We start from the raw sequence: 24,432 nt of genomic DNA, 5'->3' as shown, positions 1-24,432 counted from the left end.
AGATTACGAGTCTACCGCTCTTAACCACTACACCACACTGGCTCTCCATTCTGGCTCTTCACATCATAGCAGGAATGTGAGATTTAGGAAATCATGTTTGATTTCCAGATAATAATAGTCATGGGCTTCGTATTTCTGGATAGCTCAGTTGGTTAGAACCTAGTGCTGATAACACCAAAGTTGTAGGTTTGATCCCGTATGGGACAGCAGCATATTCCTGTATTGCAGGGGGTTGGACGAGATGATCCTTAGATTCCCTTCTAACTCTACAATTCAATGATTCTTTGATTTCTGATGTACAGTGGTACCTCGGGTTAAGAACTTAATTGGTTCTGGAGGTCCGTTCTTAACCTGAAACTGTTCTTAACCTGAGGTACCACTTTAGCTAATGGGGCCTCCTGCTGCCGCTGCGCGATTTCTGTTCTCATCCTGAAGCAAAGTTCTTAACCCGAGGTACTATTTCTGGGTTAGTGGAGTCTGTAACCTGAAGCGCCTGTAACCTGAAGCGTCTGTAACCCGAGGTACCACTGTACTGCACTGTTATTTGCAAGCTTTCAGCAGACAGATGTATGGGCCTTGAATGCCATTTATCAGTTAATCCCCCAAATCTACAGTATTGTTTAGCTGCATAATTTTTGTTGTTATTTGTAAAGCTGCCAGTATAATTTTGGTAACCGTGAAGAGCAACTCTCAGGAGGCCTTGTGAGACTTATCAAAAAACAAAGAAACAGACAAACAAATGCAACAACTATACAAGGGAAGAGGAGGGACCCCCCAAAAAAATGCATCAGCAAAGACAAAACAGAACAGGATTCTGATTTGCATAAATTTTTCAGTATGCTAATTTATATGTAATGCTGCAGATTTACACATCTTTACTAGAATTTTCTTACCAAACTGTGGGAGGCAGTGGAAGACAGGAGTGCCTGGTATACTCTGGTCCATGGGGTCACGAAGAGTCGGACACGACTAAATGACTAAACAACAACAACAACTAGAATTTAAGTAGAAATTATTATTATTATTGCTATTTATTGAATCTATATAGCGCCGTATACCAGGGTGTCTCAGAGCGGCTCACAGAATAAAATCAAGATATAAAACCACAAAATACATAATCAGAATAACAACAACAACCCAGTAGCCCCCACCCCCCCAAAAAAAACACATTTTAAAAGGACACAGGATATAAATCAGATCAACCAAAGGCCTGGTTAAAGGGGATGTTTTTGCCTAAAGGTGTATAATGAAGGCGCCAGGTGAACTGGGGAGAGCATTCCACAGACGGGGAGCCACTGCAGAGAAGGCCCCGTTCTCGTGTTGCCACCCTCCGGACTTCTCAAAGAGGGCCTCAGAAGGGTCCAGGTAGGTTCATACAGAAAGAGACAGTCCTTGAGGTATTGTGTTCCTGAGCCATTTAAGGTTTTATAGGTCAAAACCATGCAATACATTTCACCATAGTGCAGAAGACTGACCGGGTGACCCATATATTCCTGCTCGGTCTGTTGTCCAGCTACTGCGAACTCTCTCCCAGCCTTTCCTGGAGATGCTAGCAAGGATTCTGAACCTGCGACCTTCTGCTTAAAAGGCCTAGGCTATGGCGCTGTGGGTTAAACCACAGAGCCTAGGACTTGCCGATCAGAAGGTTGGCGGTTCGAATCCCCGCGACGGGGTGAGCTCCCGTTGCTCGGTCCCTGCTCCTGCCAACCTAGCAGTTCGAAAGCCCCTCAAAGTACAGTAGATAAATAGGTACCGCTTCGGCGGGAAGGTAAACGGCGTTTCCGTGCGCTGCTCTGGTTCGCCAGAAGCGGGTTAGTCATGCTGGCCACATGACCCGGAAGCTGTACGCCGGCTCCCTCGGCCAATAAAGTGAGATGAGCGCCGCAACCCCAGAGTCGGTCACGACTGGATCTAATGGTCAGGGGTCCCCTTTACCCTTTACCTATGGTCCCCCTAAGTACTGCTAACTGTTGATGGACAACTTCACGGCACCTGCTCTCCCTTCAAACAGAGGACTGTCTTCCATAAAGAAGGATACATGGCCACTCCGCAGCTGTTGCTTCAGTATCTGAGCAAATGATTTTCTTTTTTAAAAGGGGGTGTGTCCTTGTATTTTTCAGCTGGTGATTTGTACATGGTTAAGGGTTGGCAAAGAGCAACGAGAGCTTGGAGGGATACTGCAGGAAAGAACAACCTATGTGGGTGGCTGTGTAGACTCTCTTGGGGGGGGGGAGCATCCCATTACCTCCTTTCAGAGGAGGGGTCTAGGCTGGGCATGCTGCAGAAATGAATAAACAGTGCGACTTCTCCAATCCAGTTTATTCTTATGTGCTTTCCAGATTTTTAATTTTTTATTTTTTTTTAGAGAGAGAAATATTAGCGCCGTAATAAATAGGCACTTTGTATATTGGGGAGAATTTCATGTGGAATTTTGGAGTGGACTTGGAGCTCTTAACATTAGACTATTCACATTCTGTCTGGCCAATGTGAAGGTACACAATTAACTCTTTGCGGCACTCAGAAATACACAGGGCTTGCAGGCTCTCTCCCCTGGTGTCTCTCAGAAGCATGCATGTGCCAGTAAGCATGTAATCCTGAAATGACCTTGTGAAACTATCGCGGGGATTTAATCCTCTCCAGTAAACAAGAGGGATTTCTGTTTCTTTGGAGGGTTTATTACTTTTTTAAAAAATAAAAATAAAAATAAAAAGGCAATCTTTCCCTGCTTCATATCAGCTTTATCCTTGCTCTTGTCCACAGAACATTGCTTCCTTGATTCCCACCTAACATTATTTAAGGTGTTTTCCTTGAGCTTCCTTCAATCTCTTTCCCGCAAATGAGGTCTCAGATTAATTTCGAGGAATTGCAAAGCTGATCAGGTGTTCTTCATTACAGTGGTACCTCGGGTTAAGTACTTGATTCGTTCCGGAGGTCTGTTCTTAACCTGAAACTGTTCTTAACCTGAAGCACCACTTCAGCTAATGGGGCCTCCAGCTGCTGCCGCGTCGCCACTACATGATTTCTGTTCTCATCCTGAAGCAAAATTCTTAACCCGAGCTACTATTTCTGGGTTAGCGGAGTCTGTAACCTGAAGCGTATGTAACCTGAAGCGCATGTAACCCGAGGTACCACTGTAGTATGAATTTACACCGCTAGAGCCGATTTATAGATGCAGAGATGCTTGTTGTACAGTTACGTTTGCTTCATGTTATGTTCTTTCAGGTTATGTCCCGTGGCGACCCGGAAGTACCAGAAAGGGTTCCTTCTGGGTTTTGCTGCTTGTGCATGCGCAGAAGCGCTAAATCGTGCTTTGCGCATGCACACAAGCGCCAAATTGCGCCGTGCACCTGAGCAGATATGGCGCTTCAGGTTGCGCTCTTTTCATGTTGCAAACGGGATCCGTTCCGGAGGTACCACTGTTGAAATATACTCGGAGTCGAGTGTGGATTTCATGCTCTTTATTCAGCTCATAGTAGCGAGGAATGAAAGTTTCCCCAAAATATCTGCTTTATATACCTTATTTACACAATGGGCCGCACGTGATTGGCTAATTCCGGGATTCTCCTGTAGGCCAATCAGGTTGCGGATTCACTTCCACCTGGAGCTGGATTGGGTGGCTCCTGCGGACCAATCATACTGCTGCATTGTTCTAGGACAAATCAGACTGCTGCATTTGGGATCCTATTGTTCTAGGACCAATCAGACTGCTGCATTTTGGATCCTATTCAACTCAGTACATAACAACTCTATTTGTAACTTGAAGGGGGATTTTTTTCTGTCTTTAAGTTATGATCCCTTGCAAGAAGCAGCAGTTGATGTGAGCTCTTTTTCTTTCTTTATTATAGGGAGCCACTAGTGCCTTTCCTTGTCTCCAGGCCACCCCAAGGCACCCTGTGCTGCCTTTCCAGTGCTGCCTCCCCATCCTTATTTCATACCTTCCAACTGTACCTATTTAGCAGGTACAGTACTTGTTTTTTCATTCTGGGTACCAGTTAATGGATGGGCTGAATTTGCACCTCAGTAGAGTCAAACCCACTTACAGCTCCTTTGTATAACATGGATAGATCAGATATATATATCCCCCTTTTTAAAGTTATCAATTCCATGTTCCTCGGGTGGAGAAGGTGTTAATCCAAATGTCAAGATTTCTTGGCTTTCAAAATAAGGAAGAATCTTATTTTAGTTTGGCTAAGATCAAGGGTAATCCAATTAAGCACTGCATGTAAATGACAAAGCAATGGCTTTTTCTAGAGGGAAACACTTCAGACTGTGTTTCCTTTAAAGTTTTGCAGCCTCCTCAGCTTTCAGGATGGTTTCTCTCAGGCAAATTTCTCTGGTTTAGTGAGGCTTATTGTGGCCATTTATTGAGTCTCGTTCCTGGGCCAGTGTTTTGCTTGTCCTTTTCCCTTGTAAATTGGTTTAGTCTTTCCTGCACAATAAGGAGCTGAGGGGCAGCTGAATTTTATTGGCAAAAGTCATATAAGCAAACTCGCCCATCGCAAAGAGACTCCATTGCTCCTGGTCACCCCATCTGGTAGTTTTCTGATTTACAAACTTTTTTTCTGAATCCTGACAGCTTTGCATCAAACCTGCCAAGTTTTGAAATTCTGAAACTGATAGTATTCAGGATCTAAATTTGTTCAACAAATGCAAAACAACAACAACAACTAAATACAATAAATGCATTTCTAGATGGTAAGGGAATGTTTCAAAAATGTTTTAGTTGGGACAGAGAGGAACCATTAGGCTGGGGTTGTATGTTCACCGTGCGTGTCCCACAACTCTATCAAAGTAGTATAGAAATAATGATGATGATGATGATGATGATGATGATGATGATGATGATAATAATAATAATAATAATAATAATAATGTATACACTGCCCATGTGGCTGGGTTTTCCCAGCCACTCTGGGCGGCTCCCAACCGAATATTAAAAACACAATACAGCATTAAAATTAAAAACTTCCCTAAACAGGGCTGCCTTCAGATGTCTTCTAAAAGTCAGACACTTGTTTATTTCCTTGGCATCTGGTGGGAGGGCGTTCCACAGGTCGGGCACCACCACCAAGAAGACTTTCTGCTTGGTTCCCTGTAACTTTGCTTTTCCCAGTGAGGAAACCACCAGAAGGCCCTCGGAGCTGGACCTCAGTGTCTGGGCTGAACAATGGGAGTGGAGATGCTCCTTCAGGTATACTGGACTGAAGCCGTTTGGGCTTTAAAGGTCAGCACCAACATTTGGAATTGTTTTCGGAAACATACTGGGAGCCAATGTAGGTCTTTCAAGACCGGTGTTTCCGGACTTTCACCCCATAACCTTGATTGGTGTCTGCAGCATAAAAATACTTACTTATTGGGAAAATGTCACAAGGTTTCTGTCAAGACAGTTCTCCAGCTGGCATCTGCAACCAGAGATAGAAAGATATACATCATTCTTACCATGTAAACAGGTGGTGACAGTGCTGTGGCCGTATATTCAAAAGCGCATTCCTAGCCAAGCGAAAGCATTTGAGGGTGGAATGAAGGGGTAGGCACAGCTCTGAGGGGAAAACTTGGAGGTATTTGTACTCTGGACCTGAGGTTCCCCAGACCTGAAAAGGAAAGAGCCAGATTCAATAATTGTTGTCCTTCCAATTCTGTCAAGAATCTGATGGTCTCAAATTTCTGGATACAAGTTTGAAACAAAAATGGTTTCCAGAATCAATTGTTTGGAATCCAAAGATCCTCTACATGAAGTGAAAGGCTTGCTAAACTCCGTCTCCTGTCGGAAAGCCTGCAAGCCTCTGAAAAACGGCTTGTGGGAATCCCTTGACCTTCTGAAGGTGTCGTTCTCAGGGGCTGCAAACAGGGCTGCAGAGCAACACTCCCTTTTGCTCAGTTGACTGGATCTTTGGACCCGTCCATAATATGGCTGCCCCATTGCTCCAAACATTCAGCATAATTTGGTGAAAATAAAAATGTGGGTTGCAGGAAGGTGGGAGCGTTGAGTTTTACACAACATTGCAATCCTGCCATGCTTGACTTGGCGTTCCATTGCTGAGTTAATTTATTATCCTGGATCAAGGGAATATTTGTAGGGAGCCACCTAAACGAGTAACCATGGATTTGATCCCTATTAAATTCCCATTGCCACTAAGGGTGCTTCCACAATGTCCCTGTTTTTGGGTGGGATTTAATTTGGGTGGGATGTGGGTGGCGCTGTGGGTTAAACCACAGAGCCTAGGACTTGCCGATCAGAAGGTCGGCGGTTCGAATACCCGTGACAGGGTGAGCTCCCGTTGCTCGGTCCCTGCTCCTGCCAACCTAGCAGTTCGAAAGCACGTCAAAGTGCAAGGAGATAAATAGGCACCGCTCCAGCGGGAAGGTAAACGGCGTTTCCGTGTGATGCTCTGGTCATGCTGGCCACATGACCCGGAAGCTGTACGCTGGCTCCCTTGGCCAATAAAGCGAGATGAGTGCCGCAACCCCAGAGTCGGCCACGACTGGACCTATTGGTCACGAGTCCCTTTACCTTTACCTTTACCTTTAATCACATACCAGCAAAATCGGATTGTACAATTATGGTTGATGGGGAGTTCTTGAACGACAAACTCACTTCCTCAAACAATCAGGCTTTTTGCAGTAAGGAAAGTGATAAGAAAAGGCACTGGGAAGTATGGGATGATACTTGCTTTGTCATGTCATCCATCATCCCTGCAAGCAAGTCAGAGTGAAGTCAGTGCTCAGTAAAGAAGTCATCTGGAAAGACTTCATCTATCAGTTGTTGGAAACTGCAGGAGGAGAGTGCTGTTGCAATCAGGTTATATAATAATAATAATAATAATAATAATAATAATAATAATAATAGTAGTAGTAATAATATTTATACCCTGCCCATCTGGCTGGGTTTCCCCAGCCACTGTGGGTGGCTTTCAACAGAATATTAAAATATGATAGTCTATTAAACATTAAAAGATTCCCTAAACAGGGCTGTCTTCAGATGTCTTCTAAAAGTCTGGTAGTTGTTCTTCTCTTTGACATCGGGTGGGAGGGCGTTCCACAGGGCAAGTGCCACCACTGAGAAGGCCCTCTGCCTGGTTCCCTGTAACTTGGCTTCTCGCAGCGAGGGAACTGCCAGAAGGCCTTCAGAGCTGGACCTCAGTGTCTGGGCAGAACGATGGGGTATGGCTACATTGCTAAGCTTTATTTCTAAGCTATGCTGAGAGCATACAAATATACATCTTGCCTCTGTGAAAGCAGAGAGCAATTCCAACAAAGAAACGACAGAACAAAGGAAACAGGAAACCAGTAAACGTCACATCCCGTCTCCCTTTCCCGTGGGAATCCAACAGTATCTGGACTGTGGAATGAAAACATAGTCTTGTGACTACCAGCAGCTGCTCAGTGAGGGAAACAGAAACTAACATCTAGTTGGTCACTGTGAGAACATAATTGGGGACTAGATGGGCCACTGGCAGCAGGACTCTTCTTCATGACATCATGGAATTGTAGAGTCAGAAGGGACCCTGAGGATCATCTAGTCCAACCCCGTGCAATGCAGGAATATGCAGCTGTCCCATACGGGGATCAAACCTGCAACCTTAGCATTATCAACACCACACCCTAACCAACACGTTCTAGGTTTCATTGAAAACATTATGAAAAGTTACGTCTTGACAAGATCAGTATAATTCATTTTAGTGGGAACTAAGCATGATTCAGGACGCGGGTGACGCTGTGGGTTAAACCACAGAGCCTAGGACTTGCCGATCAGAAGGTCAGCGGTTCAAATCCCCGCGATGGGGTGAGCTCCCGTTGTTCGGTCCCTGCTCCTGCCAACCTAGCAGTTCGAAAGCACGTCAAAGTGCAAGTAGATAAATAGGTACCGCTCTGGTGGGAAGGTAAACGGCGTTTCCGTGCGCTGCTCTGGTTCACCAGAAGTGGCTTAGTCATGCTGGCCACATGACCCAGAAGCTGTACGCCAGCTCCCTCTGCCAATAAAGCGAGATGAGCGCCGCAACCCCAGAGTCGGCCACGACTGGACCTAATGGTCAGGGGTCCCTTTACCTTTACCTTTACCTTTACCTTTACTAAGCCTGATTCAATCCAGTGTATCTTAGCAAGCCCATGGTTTTAGAGAAAGCAATTTTTTTAAAAAAAAGTTTGTAAAATAAAAAGAAGAGAGAGAAAACTGAAGACAATATGCTGTCACTGACATCTAGGGACATGAGGGCTTTCCTTCTAATATCCAGAAAATTATTATTAATGGCTGGGGAACAGAAGATTTAATAAATTCCTAGTGTTACTTAAGTTTTTGGCATTTCAAAATATGCTCTTGGTCCAATGTGATAAAGTTCAGCGAGTGCTGGAATGACATCACTCTTTTGAGCGTTGTTCAGTTCTTACTGAGATCTGTCACCTTCTCTGTACTCCAGAGTGCCCCTTCTGCTTCTGTCCCATCTCATATTTCCGAATTCTGGCAGCTGGAGGGAAGTTTGACCCAATCGTCAACCTTTCCTTCCTGTTCAATTTCAGCTTCATCCCCTAAGTGCTTTTTACTTAGGCTGCATTAACAAAGACTTTTCAAGGGAACATCATTGAATTTCACTTATCCAAAAGCACTCCAATCAATTATGTAGCAGGAGAGACTCAAATTAGATTCCAAATTGGCTCCGAATAGATTCAGAAAGCCATCAACAGCGATGAGAGATCTCGAAGTGGAATGACACTGCGTATCAGAGTCCCAAACCGTCTTTGAGGGGATGGCATTTTACCATAGAAGACTCATTAGGGACTCTGGAAAACCGAGCCTGCTTATAGTATGCCATGCAAACAGTAACACTCTTTCCAATATCCCCAGTGTCCTTGTCAGGAGAGACCCAGAAGGCTGGATGCTCATTCAATGCACATTAGACCCCTGTCATCCACATTCACTGGGGAAATTTTACAGTCCACGCTGATGAAAATATGGAACATTTCAATCAGCTTTTTATGGAGTCTGACCACTGGTCTAACTAGCTAAGTAATAATAATAACAACGATACCTTTATTGTCAATGTACAACCTGTGTACAATGAAATTAACCGAGCCTCTCTCCCCCCCAAACACTCAATCTCTTTGCACCCTGTGTGCTTGTCGCAGAACACACCAACCCCGAAAATCAGTTGCACTATATTATTTCCCGTTCAGCAGCCTAACAGCCCACAGATAGAAACTGGTTTTTAGCCTCTTGGTATGACTGATTATATTATAATATATCATATTATTATAGGGACGCAGTTGACGCTGTGGGCTAAACCACAGAGCCTGTGACTTGCCAATCAGAAGGTCGGCGGTTCGAATCCCCGCGACGGGGTGAGCTCCTGTTGCTTGGTCCCAGCTCCTTCCAACCTAGCAGTTCGAAAACACACCAGTGCAAGTAGATAAATAGGGAAGGTAAATGGTGTTTCTGTGCACTCTGGCACTCGTCACGGTCCTCCATGCACCACTAGTGGTTTAGTCATGCTGACCACATGACCCGGAAAGCTGTCTGTGGACAAACACCGGCTCCCTCGGCCTGAAAGCGAGATGAGTGCCGCAACCCCAGAGTCGCCTTTGACTGGACTTAACAGTCCAGGGCAGCGGCGTAGCGTGGGTTGTCAGCACCTGGGGCAAGGCAAGTAATTTGCGCCCCCTAACCCGGGGCAAGGCAAGTAATTTGCACCCCCTAACCCCTAACCTGCCGCCGCTGCCAGCTTCTTCTTGCTGCTGCCTGGTCTGGTCTGGTGTGGTTCTCTCCTGCGCTCAGCGCTGCGCTGGGCGGCTGCTGCACTGTCCCAGATAGTCCCTCGCTCTCTCTCCGCACCGCACGCCTGGCACCCACCCCCTCCACAGTGGGCGGCGACCCGGCGGCTCGGATTGGATTCGCACAGCCAGCACTGCAGTGAGAGAGAGTGAGTGAGCCAGGTAGGGGCAGAGAGCTGCGAGTGCGAGCGCGCCCCCCCAGATGTTGCGCCCGGTGCGGCCGGCCCCCCTGCACCCCCCACGCTACACCACTGGTCCAGGGGTCCTTTCCCTTTGCCTTTTTACCTTGCTGAAGGTAGAATTGTAGAATACTAGAGTTGGAAGAGACCCTGAGGATCATCTAGTCTAACTCGCTGCAAGGCAGGAAGATGCAGCTGTCCCATACGGGGATTGAACCTGCGACCTTGGCGTTATCAGCACCACACTCTACCCAACTGAGCTATCTTCAACATAACTGTTGACCTTAAGGCAGAGGAACATGTCTTTAAAAGTTCCAGCAGACAAGGACCATGCCCTTCTAAAGCCTGAAGATAACTGCATCTTCTGTGGGAAACCCCCTCCCCCCAAGTGTCTGAAAGGGCAAGGGAGCCTCTTGTTCAATGCTGTGAAGTACCATACTTTTCTATGTATAAGATGAGTTGTTGTTTTTTGCTATAAAATAATGTTCAAAATCAGGGGTCGTCTTATACATGGGTAGTGCAGAGGGGGGACGGGTGATTGGTTGGAGCCACAAGCAGGAGCTTGTCAGCGGCGATTGGGTGGGTGAGTAGTGACTGCGGCAAGGGCTGCTTTGGATTGGCTGCCGCTGCGACAATTGTTCTTGCAACTGCCGGCTGCTAGTTGTGAGCGGTCAGAAGCTTGGGGCGGTTTCAGTGTAGCATGCGATTGGCAGTGTTTGTCAGTCGGGTGAGTGATGTTATGCATTCCCCCCCCCTAAAAGCTCAACAACTCTGGGCCATCTCCCCCCATTTTCTTAAACTGGACTCCCACAAAATAGTGGTTGTCTTATACATGGGGGCGTGTTATATATGGAAAAATACAGTATGTGCAGATGCCAGTATCAGAAATGCAGCCATTAGGAAACTGGATACAAGTGTGATTTCCATTGTCAGCGGAGAGGCCTTGTAGCTTCAGAAGCAGAGGCTGGAGGACCATCTATCATGGATGATCTAGCTGAGATGCCTGCAATTCAAGGGTTTGTTCTAGATGACTCTTGGAGTCCCTTCCAGCAAGCGTGGTGTAGCGGTTAAGAGCGGTGGACTCGTAATCTGGTGAACCGAGTTCACTTCCCTGCTCCTCCACATGCAGCTGCTGGGTGACCTTGGGCTAGTCACACTACTCTGAAGTCTCTCAGCCCCACTCACCTCACAGAGTGTTTGTTGTGGGGGAGGAAGGGAAAAGAGATTGTTAGTCGCTTTGAGACACTTTAAGGGGAGTGAAAGGCGGGATTGTTGTTGTTTAGTTGTGTGTAGAGTCATCCCTTGTGTTGTTGGAAAAGAGTGTCTGTGATGACCAGTTTGTTCTCTTGACAGAACTCTATTAGCCTTTGCCCTGCTTCGTTTTGAACTCCAAGGCCAAACTTGCCAGTTGTTCCTTTTATCTCTTGACTCCCTACTTTAGCATTCCAATCCCCTATAATGAGAAGAACATCCTTCTTTGGTGTCACTTCTATAAGGTGTTGTAAGTCTTCATAGAATTGGTTAATTTCAGTTTCTTCAGCACTGGTAGTTGGTGCATAAACTTGGATTACTGTGATGTTAAAAGGTCTGCCTTGGATTCGTATCGAGATCATTCTATCATTTATGAGATTGCATCCCAGTACAGCTTTTGCCACTCTTTTGCTGACTATGAGGGCCACTCCATTTCTTTTACGGGATTCTTGCCCACAGTAATAGATATGATGGTCATCCGAACTGAATTCGCCCATTCCCATCCATTTTAGTTCACTGATGCCCAGAATGTCAATATTTATTCTTGCCATCTAATTTTTGACCACATCCAGCTTACCAGGGTTCATGGTTCTTACATTCCAGGTTCCTATGCAATATTTTTCTTTACAGCATTGGATTTCCTTTCGCTTCCAGGCATATCCGCAACTGAGCGACCTTTCGGCTTGGCCCAGCCACTTCATCAGCTCTGAATCTACTTGTACTTGTCCTCCGCTCTTCCTCAGTAGCATGTTGGACGCCTTCCGACCTGAGGGGCTTATCTTCCAGCGTCATAACTTTTATATGCCTGTTGTCTTTGTCCATGGAGTTTTCTGGTCAGGGATATTGGAGTGGCTTGCCGGTTCCTGCTCCAGGTGGATCACGTTTGGTCAAAACTCTCCACTATGACCTGTCTGTCTTGGGTGGCCCTGCGCGGCATAGCTCATAGCTTCTCTGAGTATTCAAGCCCCTTCGCCACGACAAGGCAGTGATCCATGAAGGAGGGATATCAAGTCCAAACTCCTCCTCCTCCTCCTCCTCCTCTTCTTCTTCCTCCAACTCTACAATTCTAAGATTCAAAAGTGTTGCTGATTATGTTAGTTGCAGAAGTTCTATTAGTTAGTTGCCGCTGGTTCTATTATAGTTAAGAAATAAATACTTAAAGGCTGTGGTGTCAAAAAGGGGCTGGGTATATTGGCATTCATCGATAGCTTGGGTAATCAGTTACACACAATTTGTATCTTTTTATAAGCCCTTTTTTGGGGGAGAGGGGGTGCTGCTGTAATTCTGAAGGGGACATGTCTTTCCTGGTCATCCTCCATGCAGTAGCCTCAACCTAACGTCTTGGGTCTTGCAGTCAAGGCTGGGAGAGGAAATGGCAGCAAATAATGGGGTGTTACATTTCAACACACGCCTAAAAAAACACCACTCTGGGGGTGGCCTTGCAAATTTTCTAATTGGCAAAGTGGAAGTTTGCCAAAACCATAGAAACAAAATAGTGATTAGCCTTCTTTCCAGACCTGGAAAAGCGACATCTTAGATATTTCTTGTTGATCTTGCCGAGATAATTTTATATGTTTGGAAGGTCATGAAGGAAATAATTACTGTGAGGTTGGTTCACTGGCTGAAAGGTTCTTTTAAAAAGGTATTTTCAATGTATCAAAGAGACTTGTATTTGTTTACTTTTTGAAATCAATAAGGGCCCTAAATGGAGGAATATTTAATTCTTGCAAATGAATGTCCTTTCAAAGCACAGGGACTTCAGAAAAGCTGTGTATACTATGCTCCTGTTTACAATTGTTTTGCTAAAGTAAGATGATCCGCATGTCCTGCATAGGACCTAATTAATCTTATATTTTTTTATTTATATTGATTTTTAAGCCATTCATTTTCTCCCTTTCATTCAAGACTCGAGGGGAACAGCAAAAATGAAACAACAATAATCACAAATTTCGATGTAACTTGGGTTATGTAAATAAAATATAGGCAAAAAAAGAGGTGAGAAAGAGAAAAAGCATTAGTTGCTTGGTAACTCTTTCTACGGGACGCGGGTGGCACTGTGCGTTAAACCACAGAGCCTAGGACTTGCCGTTCAGAAGGTCAGCGGTTCGAATCCCCGCAACGGGGTGAGCTCCCGTTGCTCGGTCCCTGCTCCTACCAACCTAGCAGTTCGAAAGCACGTCAAAGTGCAAGCAGATAAATAGGTACCGCTCTGGCGGGAAGGTAAATGGCATTTCCGTGCGCTGCTCTGGTTCGCCAGAAGCAGCTTAGTCATGCTGGCCACATGACCCGGAAGCTGTACGCCGGCTCCCTCAGCCAATAAAGTGACATGAGCTCCGCAACCCCAGAGTCGGCCACGACTGGACCTAATGGTCAGGGGTCCCTTTACCTTTAACTCCTTCTACAAAAAAGAAGACAATTATATAGAAAGCAAGAAGACAGAGATTTGCTATAGGGGGGAAGTCTGTTTGCCAGTTGTTTTGTTTTCCTAATTGAGGGCTCTTCTCCTGTACAGTGGTACCTTGGGTTAAATACTTAATTCGTTCTGGAGGTCCGTACTTAACCTGAAACTGTTCTTAACCTGAAGCACCACTTTAGCTAATAGGGCCTCCTGCTGCTGCCGTGCCGCTGGAGCACGATTTCTGTTCTCAACCTGAAGCACTATTTCTGGGCTAGCAAAGTCTGTAACCTGAAGCGTATGTAACCTGAAGCGTATGTAACCTGAGGTACCACTGTAGTAGTACACCTCTTTATATTCTCACCTATGGCCACATATAGATGACTCAATCCAACCAAGGCATATGCAAGCACAAGAGGAAACATATATGTACACAGCAGGGGGTTTCTTTTTATTATTATTATTATTATTATTATTATTATTATTATTATTATTATTACAACAGCAGCAATATATACAGCTGAAGAGGCAAGCAACCTTTCAGTTTAAAAGTAAAAAATGGGCTGCTTCCTCAGCGTGTAGTTGACATTTCAAAGAAAACTGTAGTTCAATATTTTCAACTTTTCTTTTCTTTTCTTTTAATTATATTTTATTAGTTTTCCATACATTTATACCACATTAACAATTTGCATTAAACTTTTCGGTTTTTTGACTTCCTTCGGCTTCTCTGCCAATCATTCAAATTCTAATTTTTTTAAATACACATTTCCAAATTTTAGTATTGCCTTTATACCTACCCCCCTCTTATATTTTGCTTTTTTACAATATTTCTTATTCTGTTACAGAGCTTCTTTAAATGCCACTAACGTTATTCCGTTATCACTTATACATTCCCAGTATTCTGCTAATTTTCTCCTCAACTTTTATTTTCTTTGTTGCTTCTCCCCGGTGAATAGAATAGGGACCACTGGTCATTCGTAGACCCCCATTTAAGAACTACCGCCCTGGAGCCACAGAAGTCAGTAGTGTTGTGAAACTGCTGAGACCAGATTGGAAGCTGCTTTTGGCATCCTTCATTGGCTCCCAGTACGTTTCCAAGCACAATTCAAACTGTTGGTGCTGACCTTCAAAGCCCTAAACGGCCTCGGTCCAGTATACCTGAAGGAGTGTCTCCACCTCCATTGTTCTGCCCGGACACTGAGGTCCAGCTCTGAGGGCCTTCTGGTGGTTCCCTCACTGTGACAAGTGAGGTTACAGGGAACCAGACAGAGGGCCTTCTTTTTTTTTTTAAATTAATTTTCGTTAACAAACCAATCAAATCACATTAATTCCAAATTACAAAACCGAATTTTAAATTTTTGTTGGGGGTACCCATGCTTCGAGCTCAGAAAGGGTCCAATCATCTCTTATTTCTGCTGCTTTGATGTTCACAGTTCTGTCCATTCATCTTTTTGTTGTTTTCCTTTACAAATCATCTTTCAATTTTCTTGTTATCGTATTTCCTTTCTTTCTTTATAACCTCTGAAAGTCTCCACAAGCAAGTTGAAACGAATGTTGTTATAGTCCTGTGTGGATTTTCACATTAATCCCAAAGTCGTATTCAGACGGCAGACGCCATTTCAACAGTAGGCAGAGGGCCTTCTTGGTAGTGGTGCCCGCCCTGTGGAACACCCTCCCATCAGATGTCAAGGAGATAAACAACTATCCGACTTTTAGAAGACACCTGAAAGCAACCCTGTTTAGGGAAGTTTTTAATGTTTGATGTTTTATCATGTTTTTAATATTCTGCTGGGAGCCGCCCAACACTGCAAGGTGATATTTCCACCAACAGTTTAATTTGCCACTAAATTTTGTGTAAAGTGAAACTTAACGATGAATATGCTTCGGCCAAACAAATGAAGGATTTCTCAGGGAAATTAAGAGAAATGAGTTAGGAAATGTCTGTTAAAGGGCAGTGCATAAATTCATTAAACAAAAAACTTTTTAAAGAAACAATATGAGTGACATCGCTCAGGGAGCTTTTCTGCATTTCTTGGTTACCACCAAATTGGGCCTCGATGACATTTGACACGAATATAAAATGAATGCCCTGCTCAGCTGAAATTTGTGGGAATGTTGAGGAAAGCTTAAAAATAAAATCATCAAAGGGTATACTGCACACTTCTAGGGAGCTGCTGAATTTCAGTAGAAGTGAAACTTGAGGTAAATTTCAAGTATCCCCTTTTAAGCGAAACATCTACAAGAATTTCAGAGGGCATAATTTTAAATTGTTGAGATGCCTTGTGAGGTGGGAAGGGTAGCATTCACACACCATTAACGGTATTCTTTCTTCATGTGAGATAGATGGTTTGGTGTTTTGTGTGTGTATACACACACACACACACACACACACACACACACACACACACACCTATATTATCAATCTGAGTCATTGTACCAGCCTGTTTTCCAGCAACTTGCACCTGACCTACCCTCAAAGATTGCACTGGAGGTTGTTGTCTTTTAAATGTGCTAGAGGCTTCTGAAATAAATTGAGAACCATCCACTAAATTAAAAAGCCACCGTACCTCAACCGCACATTTTCTCATGTGCATAACAATGGGCTGCGTTAAATGCATTTCAGAGCATCCATTGCTCTGAACTCTGTGACTGGGTTGAGTGGTTACGGATTGAACTTCAAGGAGGGGAAACAGCTCTACTGAAGTATGAAGGAAATATCCAGTGTTTAAAATGCATGTTTCTGCTGTGGCATTTGGTGCAGTGCCACCAGTTCTTTAATAAGTTATGGTATCTGAACATTCAGGCAACCATTTAGATTGTGCAATTTTGTGTTTAAGGGGACTTGGTGGCTGTATATTCCTACAGAAGAAATTTATACATTCAGGAGCCAAACTACAAATACCAGCAGACTGTTACTTTGTTGCTAGAGGGTGCGAGGAAGGCAGGAAGCTGTGGGGGTTATGTGTTTGTGTGTGTGTGTGTGTGTGTGTGTGTGTGTGTGTAGAAGAACTACAAAAGGGAAAGAGTCAAGATGCCACTCTTTCAATGTTGACGCTTTGCTCTAGAGTCTAGATTATAGCCCCTGTGGTTTCATTTCATTTCATTTTTAAATGGAGGCGGTAGAGCTAGAATTGAGGGAGGGTTTTGTTCTGTTTTAATGCCACTTTACCTGATTTGGACATCAATAGGAACACAGCTATCTTTCCAAAATTCACACTTCTTCAAATTTTGTGATGCGGTTCTCCAATAAAAAAGTATACGAAAAGCATATATTAGGGACTGGTGTGCAGAAAAAAAATACACATATCAGTGGAAATAATGTGCAGAATTCCTTGCAAAAATGCATACGAATTTCCATACAGACTTATAGAAAGAAAGTTTTCAAGTCGGTGCAGAAATCTAGACACTGAAATCGACAATCAAGCTACACTTGCCTGTTACATGTAAAAGGGATGTGTGCAAGAGGTAGCATATTTTTTTTTATTCTCTGTGCAAATTGCTGAAATCCTTACCAAGCTGTTTGTCTGACTGATGATTTCTCATCTCCAGTGCTTGCATTCATGAGGCAGAGTTGCTCCCACCAGCAGCCAGCAGGATTTAGAGGGCAGCCATCTCCTAAAAATGCCTATTCAGCCGTGAAGCCAGGGGAGGAAATATAGGGGGATAATAGGTTCCCTTACTGGAGGTGTAAACTGCCAATTGGTTGGTGTCCTTGAAATAATGCCCTATGACTGTGTTAAACCAACACAATGAAGGGGTGGGGTGGGTGATTTTACTTTGCTATAGTATATAACTATGCTTCTGTTGCCTTTGAATCCTTTGTGGTGACTTCTGTATTGGGGTTGCTACCTTTTTGGTAAAGGTAAAAGGTAAATGGCGTTTCTGTGCGCTCTGGTTTCCGCCACAGTGTTCCGTTGTGCCAGAAGCGGTTTAGTCCTGCTGGCCACATGACCCAGAAAGCTGACTGTGGACAAACGCTGGCTCCCTCGGCCTGAAAGCGAGATGAGCGCCGCAACCCCATAGTCGCCTTTGACTGGACTTAACCGTCCAGGGGTCCTTTACCTTTTACCTTTACCTACCTTTTGTGTACAAATAAATGTGGTTAATTCATTACCTTGTTATTATAGACCTCTGGTAAGGGAACCTAATATGCAGGAACAGGAGAGTAAAAGCAAGTTAAGAAACCTCAGTCTGGTCCAAGGTGCAAAGGACATAATTCTCATGAACATGGTGAGCAATGTGTTGGCGTGCCAGGCAGTGTCTCCTTGTTATTCAGGTGAACAGCAGTTGTGGGCTGGTACATTGGCCAGTTTCTCTCTCCTTCAGCATCAGCATGACATCACAATGGCCTGTGTCTCTCCTTCTGGTTGGACACATCCGTGTGAGAACACAGTGGACAGTCTGTGAAATAGGCAGCATCAGCATGAGATCACAGTGGCCAGTTTTTCTCCCTCATGTGGCTAGCATGGGCCACAGTGGGCAGCCCCTGTCCTTCAGGCAGGGAGCATCATCTTGTGGGGAGAGGCATTCATTTGTCTTCATTCCTCTTCCACTCAGGCAGGCAGTAGCATGTGGGCAGAATATTTATTTCTCTTGTGGAAGCTGCCAAAAGCAGGTACATGTCAACACAATCTTAGTGCAGTGGGCTTAGTTGGGAGCAGATGGTGGGCCCTGTATGTTCTTCTCTTAGTGAGGTGGTCAGCAGAAGCATGAGTGAAGTGGTCATCTCACTGAAATGGACAGCTGCATGCAGACAGAGAAGCAGCAGGCAAGGCAAAGAGCTGGCAAGTAGGCAATCCATCTATTACAGGCCATCTCTACTTACAGGAAGTGGACACGGGTGGCGCTGTGGTCTAAACCACTGAACCACTTGGGCTTGCCGATCGGAAGGTTGGCGGTTTGAATCCCTGCGATGGAGTGAGCTCCCCAACAGGGTGAGCTCCCGTTGCTCTGTCCCAGCTCCTGCCAGCCTAGCAGTTCGAAAGCACGCCAGTGCAAGTAGATAAATAGGTACCGCTGTGGCGGGAAAGTAAATGGCATTTCTGTGTGCTCTGGTTTCTGTCACAGTGTTCCATTGCGCCAGAAGTGGTTTAGTCCTGCTGGCCACATGACCCGGAAAGCTGTCTGTGGACAAACACCGGCTCCCTTGGCCTGAAAGTGAGATGAGTGCCACAACCCCATAGTCGCTTTTGACCGGACTTAACCATCAGGGGTCCTTTACCTTTTTTACCTTTTTAAGTGTTACTTGCATTTGTGAATCAACAACATTGCCTTAGTTTACTGTCTGCTTTTCCCCTTCTTTAAAATAAAAATAAAAATAGATGTTTGTCGCCGAAGAAAATGTGGATTTTCGGATACACGTGGAAAACCAAACACGAGCGCGAGACGATGTGAGCAGGAAGCAGCTCAGACTCTATCAGCTGTACAGCAGAACGAGTGGGAAGCATATTCAAGTTCTAGGTAGACGGATCAGTGCCAAAGGAGAAGATGGAGACAAATATGGTAAGAGGATTTCTGTTTATTTGCTATGCCAACTGGGTGAATCTGGGAGGGAGGCAGGGGTACGTACTTTCATTGCCTTCAGTGTCATCTGCACAATGAGGAATATATTAGGCCTAGCCAATATATATTCCTCTGGAACGTGTCCAGAGGAGGGCAACCAAAATGGTCAAAGGCCTGGAAACGATGCCTTATGAGGAACGGCTAAGGGAGCTGGGCATGTTTAGCCTGGAGAAGAGGAGGTTAAGGGGTGATATGATAGCCATGTTCAAATATATAAAAGGATGTCACATAGGGGAGGGAGAAAGGTTGTTTTCTGCTGCTCCAGAGAAGCGGGCACGGAGCAATGGATCCAAACTACAAGAAAGAAGATTCCACCTAAACATTAGGAAGAACTTCCTGACAGTAAGAGCTGTTCGACAGTGGAATTTGCTGCCAAGGAGTGTGGTGGAGTCTCCTTCTTTGGAGGTCTTTAAGCAGAGGCTTGACAACCATATGTCAGGAGTGCTCTGATGGTGTTTCCTGCTTGGCAGGGGGTTGGACTCGATGGCCCTTGTGGTCTCTTCCAACTCTATGATTCTATGATTCTATGATATGAATGATATTGAACCAATAACAGATGTCTGTGTAGGCATAGCCAGTTAGAACTGAGGCAAACTGGACGCCAATTGCTTAGGTGAACTGGTGAATTTTACGGTAAGAATAAAATGGCTGAGGATGAGACACGAGATGGTTTTGCCCTAATTGAACCAGTTAATTTGCCTCCAGCTTGAGTCAATCATTGCTACTTTAGGTCCCTGTGGCACCCTTAGTATGTTGTCAGATATAGAGAGATTGTGTCTTCAGTGGGTCAGTGTGTTTCACTGCTAACCAGAAGATTGGTGGTTCAAGCCCACCCAGGGACCGCTGTGGCCAGGATTCCTGCATTGTAGGGGGTTGGACTAGATGACCCTCAGGAGCACTTCCAACTCTACAATTCTATGATTCTACACTCAAATGGACAGGCATGCTCTTTTTTATTTTTTTAAAAGATATTTATTGAGATTTTACAAAAACATAAGTTTACAAAATAGGAAAAAAGTCACATAGGAAAAAAAGATACAAAAAAGAAGACATAAAAAAATACATAAAAGAAAAAAAGAAGAATAAAAATACAAAATACAAAAAACAAATAGATAAAAAAGAATTAAAAAACAAATCCGTTTTTAGTAACTTTAAACTCATTAGCTTGTTTCCTTGGCCTCCTCACACCTCCCCTTTTTGTATTCCCATTTAAATAATCAAATCAGCAAATCCTTACCCTCTTTCGTTTATCTTAACTCTATATCTTAACATATTATAACTCTATATTTTCATCCATTTATCAATTCATTTTTGCATATTCTTATTAACTTTGTTGCTAATGCCACTTGTTTTCAGTCCAACATCATTTTAACATTCATTAATTTTACAGTGTTTCTGAAGGTAGTCTTTAAATTTCTTCCAGTCTTCTTCCACCAACTCTTCTCCCAGGTCTCAGATTCTGCCAGTCATTTCCGCCAATTCCATATACTCCATCACCTTCATCTGCCACTCTTCCAGGGTGGGTAACTCTTGTGTCTTCCAATACTTTGCAATAAGTATTCTTGCTGCTGTTGTTGCATACATAAAGAAAGTTCTATCCTTCTTTGGCACCAATTGGCCGACTATGCCCAGGAGAAAGGCCTCTGGTTTCTTCAGGAAGGTATATTTAAATACCTTTTTCATTTCATTATATATCATCTCCCAAAAAGTCTTAATCTTTGGGCACGTCCACCAAAGGTGAAAGAATGTACCTTCATTTTCTTTACATTTCCAACATTTATTATCAGGCAAATGGTAGATTTTTGCAAGCTTGACTGGTGTCATGTACCACCTGTATATCATTTTCATAATATTCTCTCTTAAGGCATTACATGCCGTGAATTTCATACCTGGACAGGCATGCTCTATACCACCCATCTCCACCCTCTGGCCGTAGTTCAAAAGGCTAATCTCTATACCACACAGCCTCAGTGAAAAGGCTTTTTCATGCCTCGAAGCTAACTGATTAGTCAACTGGACACATGGGATTAACTTTTATGTCACCTGATCCCTCTGATCAGATCCTGTGCCTTTGTAGTACACCTTTCCTAATGTGATTATTGTGTTTGCTAAAATTAAATGCGCATCCTTGGGGTGTATGCGTGTGCAAGTGATCGTGGGCATTTTTTCCCCTTTAAAACTGCATTCGGTCACATAGCCGCAAAAGATATTTCATCCAAGGGTGGCTAATGAATTTACCCCTTTTTGGGGCAGGAAGGTTTGTGGGTGTGTCCCGGGCCTCCGTTGAAAACCAGGCTATCGCAGGCCGGATCCTATTCCTGCTGCCAAAGGGGCCAATGGCGGCAGGAGTTTGGTGGGCGTTTCCCTGGGCATGGGACCAATTGACCAAGTTGGCACCATGCCCAGGGGAAGTTCAAATGACTGGCTTGCAGGGACGGGCAGGAGTGACATGCGCCATTGCTTGCCACAATGCCTATGGCCAAACCTCACACCTGTAACCGATAAAGTTGTGGCCTTATTTGATCCCCAAAACCAATAGGCCGTGTGTTGTCTAGTTATTTTCACCTTAGGGAACAGGGTGGTCACGGGGCTTTGATGTGCAAGAACAACAATGACACAATGCCTTAAATATTACAAATTGCAACTTGTTAAAATTTAACAAGAGAATTCTGTTAAAATAGCTATCTGTTTTGGCTTCTGAATGCTGGTTGAAGAAAGGACCTATTTTATTAATTTATTGAGAAATGCCCATGAATATTCAGGGGCAGGGGAACATCATCATCAGCAGACAGAAGGAAGCAATTGCAGAATCACATTCAGTTTTAGTAGGGCAGCTGAGGCTCCAATACTTTGGCCACCTCATGAGAAGGGAAGACTCCCTGGAAAAGACCCTGATGTTGGGAAAGACTGAGGGCACAAGGAGAAGGGGACGACAGAGGACGAGATGGTTGGACAGTGTTCTCGAAGCTACCAGCATGAGTTTGACCAAACTGCGGGAGGCAGTAGAAGACAGGAGTGCCTGGCGTGCTCTGGTCCATGGGGTCACAAAGAGTCGGACACGACTAAACAACAAAAATCAGTGTTTATAAGGCATAATTACACAATTATGTAACACACTGTTTGACTGCAAACATCTCTAGTATTCTGATCCTCTATCAGTGATTTTGATAAACTAGAAGCTTGACCCAAAGTAAACAAATCCCAGTTCCCCCCTTAACCATTTTGATTCCCTAGCAAAGATATTTCCTTTGTCTACACTAACCTTACCATGAGCAGAACGTGTAATCTAGGATCATGTAAAGTTGCTGAAGAAATTGAGGATTTGCATGAACCTTCTGCTGTTTGGGTAGATAATTTTGGTGGCATTGTGGAAGAAGAAAGCCCTACAGTCCAAACCTAAGTGTGTTTATTCAGAAGTAAGTCCCATTGAGCTGAATGGGCTTACTCCCTAGTAAGTGTGTTCTGCACTGCAGCCTTAACTGCTTTCCACATGGTAAACCTGATGGGTCTCTCTGGGAACAGTGTTCCAGGGGGCTATCTCCACTGCACTTCTTCTCTGTCAATCTTCAGGCAAGGTCCACCTCTGAGGGTCTTCTGGTGGTTTCCTCACTGCGAGAAGTGACATTGCAGGGAACCAGGCAGAGGGCCTTCTTGGCAGTGGTGCCTCCCCTGTGGAACACCCTCCCACCAGATGCCAAGGAGATAAAGAACTACGCAGCTTTTAGAAGGCATCTGAAGGCAGTCCTGTATCGGGAAGTTTTTAATGTTTGGCGTTTGATTATGCTTTTATATTCTGCTGGAAGCCGCTCAGAGTGGGTTGACCATTGCAGCAACATGGCAACTGCTGGTGCCATGCTCTCTGTGGGCATGCTCATAGCATCAGTCCATACCTAGCACAACCAGACAGAGAGGAAAGCAACCTTGCTTACCTCTTGTTGGGCTTCAGAGCAGGGCAGAAGCAGCCAGTGGAACTGGAGAACCAACAGAACTGGAGAACCGACTTCATGTATACGTATGATGGCTTTCTTCAGACAAAAGTGGCAACCGGACACCAAAATCTTTCTGAGATGGTTCCTATGGCCTTTATTAGCTTTCGTGTCGCTGCTGGAGTTAAGGTGACACCCTTTTCTCCCCCTCTTCTGCTTGTGTCAAGAGAGTGTCTTGGGATTTAGTCTGTCTCATCAACATTCCAGTAGCCCCATTGAGCCTAGTAAAGGTAAAGGTAAAGGGACCCCTGACCATTAGGTCCAGTTGTGACCGACTCTGGGGTTGCGGTGCTCATCTCATTTTATTGGCTGAGGGAGCCGGCGTACAGCTTCCGGGTCATGTGGCTAGCATGACCAAGCCACTTCTGGAGAAACCAGAGCAGCACACGGAAACGCCGTTTACCTTACTGCTGGAATGGTACCTATTTATCTACTTGCACTTTGACGTGCTTTTGAACTGCTAGGTTGGCAGGAGCAGGGACCGAGCAACAGGAGCTCACCCCATCATGGGGATTTGAACTGCCGACCTTCTGATCGGCAAGTCCCAGGCTCTGTGGTTTAACCCACGGTGCCACCCGCGTCCCAGAATTCTAGTGCCCCAGAATTGAGCCTCAAAGGTGAGGAGTTTTGCGACATTAACGGGGTGACTACTGCCATACTACTTCTAAGCATTCAGTGTTTACAGACCCACTAAAGCGCATTGAAAGCACTCTTGCATTAAATTCTCAAACAGAAAACACCAGCCAAAAATAGATGAAATTGAGTTTGTGTAATGATCCTTTTGATGTATTGCTTCTGAAAGGCGCTGGGATCCATTTAATCAGATATTAATCAGGCTAAGTCTAAATGCTAGCTACTTTCGAGATATTTCACCGTGGCAGGATGCTTAATATTTCTGAAGTGCTTTTAGATCATTGAGAAACATGAGGAGGATTACGTCTGGACAGATTACTTAAAATGTGACTGTTCATTAATTAGATTTCCATCTTTTAATTCTGTAAGATGTTCCCCTCCTCCCAACATCCAAGATGAGAATATGAAATGGTTTACTAATTCTTTTTCATGCCCTGACTTAAAAAAAAAGTTGGGGGGAGGACAGGAGGAGGAAAGGAGAAAAGATACACATTACATAGTATCTCACACTGATGGAACAGATAGGAGACCAGGCAGTATGTATTCTGAAACACTAGATTTTCATCGTACAAAAGAGGGAAGACATTCTATACTCTTTGTTCCCTCTTTGTGTGTGGTTCTCTTGCAAGGGTGGTACTGCTTAGGGAAGAAAGGCCTTTATCTG

The 24,432-nt window shown here is 44.5% G+C and overlaps 1 protein-coding gene and 1 long non-coding RNA gene across 6 annotated transcripts in view; one reads left to right on the top strand and one right to left on the bottom strand.

Annotated features, from left to right (window-relative positions):
• Window positions 1–24,432, top strand: part of FGF18 (fibroblast growth factor 18) — a 145,698-nt gene that overhangs the window by 62,210 nt on the left and 59,056 nt on the right. For 3 of the 5 annotated variants that reach the window (XM_083606731.1, XM_083606734.1, XM_083606732.1), the window contains one exon: window positions 18,909–19,089. In XM_083606731.1, coding sequence (XP_083462857.1) covers window positions 18,909–19,089 — 181 coding nt within the window. Of the gene's footprint in view, window positions 1–17,463; window positions 18,372–18,908; window positions 19,090–24,432 lie in introns of those variants that run through there. The other 2 variants (XM_083606730.1, XM_083606733.1) reach the window with 2 other exon arrangements.
• Window positions 5,036–17,782, bottom strand: LOC310759544. The gene is made up of 3 exons (XR_014546396.1): window positions 17,702–17,782; window positions 16,757–16,828; window positions 5,036–5,591 (listed from the first exon to the last, which is right to left on the bottom strand). It is a non-coding gene; the product is annotated as an uncharacterized lncRNA (long non-coding RNA).

Source organism: Podarcis filfolensis, assembly GCF_964270895.1.
Source record: "Podarcis filfolensis genome assembly, chromosome: 3".
In the NCBI taxonomy this organism is placed as follows: domain Eukaryota; kingdom Metazoa; phylum Chordata; class Lepidosauria; order Squamata; family Lacertidae; genus Podarcis; species Podarcis filfolensis.
The sequence above is the reverse complement of the archived record's forward strand: the minus strand, read 5'-3'. Positions and strand labels throughout refer to the sequence as shown.